The sequence below is a fragment of the Mesitornis unicolor genome, unplaced genomic scaffold (genome assembly GCF_000695765.1).
Source record: "Mesitornis unicolor isolate BGI_N332 unplaced genomic scaffold, ASM69576v1 scaffold44296, whole genome shotgun sequence".
NCBI classification, from domain to species: domain Eukaryota; kingdom Metazoa; phylum Chordata; class Aves; order Mesitornithiformes; family Mesitornithidae; genus Mesitornis; species Mesitornis unicolor.
The window spans coordinates 27,157-30,753 of record NW_010192483.1 but is presented as its reverse complement, the minus strand read 5'-3'; the positions used below and the strand labels follow the sequence as shown (position 1 = coordinate 30,753).

Below are 3,597 nucleotides of genomic sequence, written 5' to 3'. Positions count from 1 at the left end.
GGGGCTGAGGAGGGGGGCAGCTAAGGGGCCCCCGACTGCCAGCCTTCCTCCTGCCCCATGAATTAAACATGCTGGGGAGGTAACACACACCGCCATGGGCACGAAGCCAAGTACCCACTCTGGTGAGCTGGGCAGTGTGGTTACGGGGTGGGAGGATGTGAGGGCTGGGGGCCAGCAGCGGGAGAGATGCCTGGCTCGGGGGGGTCCACATATCAGCAGGCACTTGGGGTCGTGAGAGGGTCCCGGAGCCCACACAGCTCGGGGGACTCAGTAGTCCCTGATGGCTCTGCCTTGGCCCAGGGCTCCCAGTGCCCGTGCTGGGGGTGTGGGGGTGCTCCCCGGCACAGGGCAGATGTCTGGGCTCCAGATCCCCCTGTTCAGGGGGGTCTGGGGGACAGGCACGCACTGCCATCCCCATTCCTAAGGGCTGTCACAGACAGAAGGGACCAGGAGCATCTCAACCCTAACCCTAACACTAAACCCAGCCCCAGCCCCAGCAGAGAGCTGGATCCCAGAGCTGACCCCAAATCCTGCTAGACTTTCCCACGCTTAGCAATAGGTGGGATTAGCCTCATCCTGCACCCCTGCGTGCTGGGGAGCCCCAGAGCCGTGACTGGCCCTGAGGGGAGCCCGGCACTGCCGGTACCGCAGCAAGCACCGTGACAGCCACCGCCTGGCCCCGGCATCTGCTGGCCCTGGGACATGAAAGGCCTCAAAACCTCTGATGTGCAGAGCGGGAAGGGAAGGGAGAGGCTGGAGCCAGTGCCAAGGGGAAACTTTCCTACGGCTTGGCCTCAGCCAGGGGAAAAGCCAACAAACACATGGGCACGCACCGTGGATAAATCCCAGTGAGCACAGGACCACGGCTGCAAGCGAGCAAGGCAGAACCGGAGCACTGGTGTCTCGTCCCTGCAGCCTGCGTGTCCAGAGCCAGCCCCGGCGCGATGCTCTTCATCCTGCTGCCAGCCTGGCTGGCCCTGGGCATCCTGCAGCTACCCCTCAGCAGTGTCCAGGTAAGGACCCTCACACCCCACCCCCTTGCAGACCCCTCAGCACCCACCTCGCACACCTCAGCACCCCGTCACCAACCCAGGGTAGGGTTATGGCATGGACAGGGACATGGTGTCTATGGTGCTGCCCAGGGCCGGGGCGATGGTCATGGGGCTCTTCTTCTGCAGTGGGGAGGTGATGCTAAATGGACCCAGGGCAACCAAGCTGCTCCTCAGCACCCAAATGACAGGACAGGATCAGGTGGAGGGGCTGAGGCTGGAGCACATACAGAGGCAGGGACAGACCTTGCACTGGGATGGGGAGGAAGGGTCTCTGCACAGGACAGGGCATCCAAACCAGTCCCATATACAGTGCCTGCTTGGGAGGGCCACTCTGGGCTGTGGCAGGGTGCTGGGGGAGCCCAGTGGGTGACTGAGATGTCCCCTTGTGTCCCCTAGGAGTGCCTGAGCCAGGAGCAGGCGCTGGGGGCAGTGCGGCAGATGCAGAAGCTGCTGGCCGTGCAGGAGGCTGCCCAGCTGCGGGGCACGCGTGGTCTCCAGCAGCAGCTCTCCATCCTTCAGAGCCGCCTCCAGAGACAGGCCACCAAACGCAACAACGGTACCCTGGGTCACTGCCGCGGGGGTGACATCCCTACGGAGCTGGCTCTGATCCCCAGACCCCCAGTGAGGGGCCTGGGATCAGCTCCAGCCTGGCAATGTCCATCCTTACCCATGTCTGTCTGTCCACAGAGACGTGTCCGCAGCCAGCAGTGCCCCTGAATGGGCGGATGCTGGGCCGCAACATGCGGGTGGGCCATGATGTCCACTTTGTCTGCGACGTAAGCTTCCAGCTGGTGGGCTCGGAGACACGCTCCTGCCGGCACAACCGCACGTGGAGCGGCACCCAGCCCTTCTGCAGAAGTGAAGTGGAGCAGGGTCTGGGTGCTGGGTGCTCCTCTGTCACCCCAAGCCATGGGGTCCCATCGCTCTGTTCTCCCGGATGCAGGGAGAGCAGCCCAGAGGCTGTAGTGATGGGCACCGAGGCTAGGTCCGGGCAAGGATGGGTGTCTCCAACTGGTGCTCACGAGTTCCTTCTCCCCAGGTATCGACGACTGCTCCAACAATCCCTGTGCCAATGGTGGGACCTGCGTGGATGGCAACCAGAGCTACACATGCCTCTGCCCCCGGGGCTGGTCTGGCCCCAGTTGCCACAGCCCCGTCTATGCCTGTACGTGCCCAGGTTTGGGCTCCAGAGGACAGGGTTGCTGACAGGGACAGCACCTGGCCATGCTGCACCCATGTCCCCGTGCTCCCCCAGAACCTCAGCCCCCACCATCTCCCTGTGCCCCACACGCCAGCCCACACTTGCTCCTCCTCGCAGACTGGGTGAAACTGGGCAACGCCTCCCTCAGCCGCTAGACCCGCTGGCCCCCGGCGCTGCAGCTGCGACGCCGGCTTCCAGATGCGAGCCAGCGGCATTTGCCAAGGTAAAAGGGGGGTGAAGATGGCAGGGAGGAGGGGAAACTGAGGCTTGGCAGTGATGGCACCCCTGGCCATGCCCCGCTCTGATCTCCCAGATGTGGACGAGTGCCAGCTCTTCCAGTCCAACCCCCAGACCCGGCTTTGCCTCCATGAATGCCTCAACCTCCCCGGCTCCTACCGCTGCCTCTGCCCCCCTGGCTACCAGCTCCAGGCTGACGACAACATCTGTGAGGGTAAGAGCAATGTGTGCAGGGTGGGGAGCATCTTGCAGGATCAGGGGTGCAGTGGGAAGCAGCGGGGGACAGCCTCACTCACACCGTGTCCACGCTGCAGACGTGAATGAGTGCGCCGGGAAGCAGCACAACTGCACCCAGGGCAACCTCTGCATCAACACCTTTGGGGGCCACCGCTGCGTGCGCCCCAAGTGCCCCCCACCGCGCCACAACACCAGCTACGTCAAGACCTCGGCCTTGTGAGTACCGCACATGGCTGGGGCTGCATCGTGCCCTCTCCCCTAGGCAACCATGTGCCACAGGGGCCATATCATGTCACTCAGGAAAAGTGACAGCTAAATTGCCATGTGGGGTGTGCTTGGCACACTCCCTGGTCCCCCTTGCCAAAGGTCTTGGGTGGCTGGAGGTGCGGGTGGGAGCACTCCAATACATGATGGCTTTATCCAGAGCCCTAGCCTGGGGGGAATTATGCCGTTTCCCCTCCGTTGCACATCTATGCAGTGCCATCGGCTGTCATCAAGCAGGCAAACTGCCCTGGTCCTGCTTGTGAGGCTGTGGCCAAGTACAGGTGAACCAAGTGGAGCAGCATCCCTGATCCAGACAAGGGATGATCCTGTGCAGGAGACACATCTGAGCCTGGCTCCATCTCTGGCCTCCAGCTGGGTCTGTGGTACCTCCAGCCTCAGAGCGTGACCCAGAGCTGTGTCCCTGCATGGTTTGGTGTTTGCCTGGTGGAGGCAGGGGTGGGACAGAGATCCAAGGATGGGCACAGTGATATGGCTGCCTTGGGTTGCTCTGCTGCAGGACTGGTGGTGGGACTGGAGATGCCTGCAGCATGGGTTAGGCTTGTTTACAAGGATGTGAGCAGCTCCCTGAGAGCCAAAACATGGCGC

The 3,597-nt window shown here is 62.9% G+C and overlaps 1 protein-coding gene across 1 annotated transcript in view; it reads left to right on the top strand.

Moving 5' to 3' along the window:
• Positions 1 to 2,529: 2,529 nt before the first annotated feature.
• The window catches only part of LOC104542711 (fibulin-7-like), a 1,412-nt gene continuing 344 nt past the window's right edge, over positions 2,530 to 3,597 (top strand). The window contains exons 1-2 of the mRNA XM_010187106.1: positions 2,530 to 2,704; positions 2,805 to 2,943. Of these exons, the coding sequence (XP_010185408.1) occupies positions 2,530 to 2,704; positions 2,805 to 2,943 (314 nt within the window). The remainder of the gene's footprint in view (positions 2,705 to 2,804; positions 2,944 to 3,597) is intronic.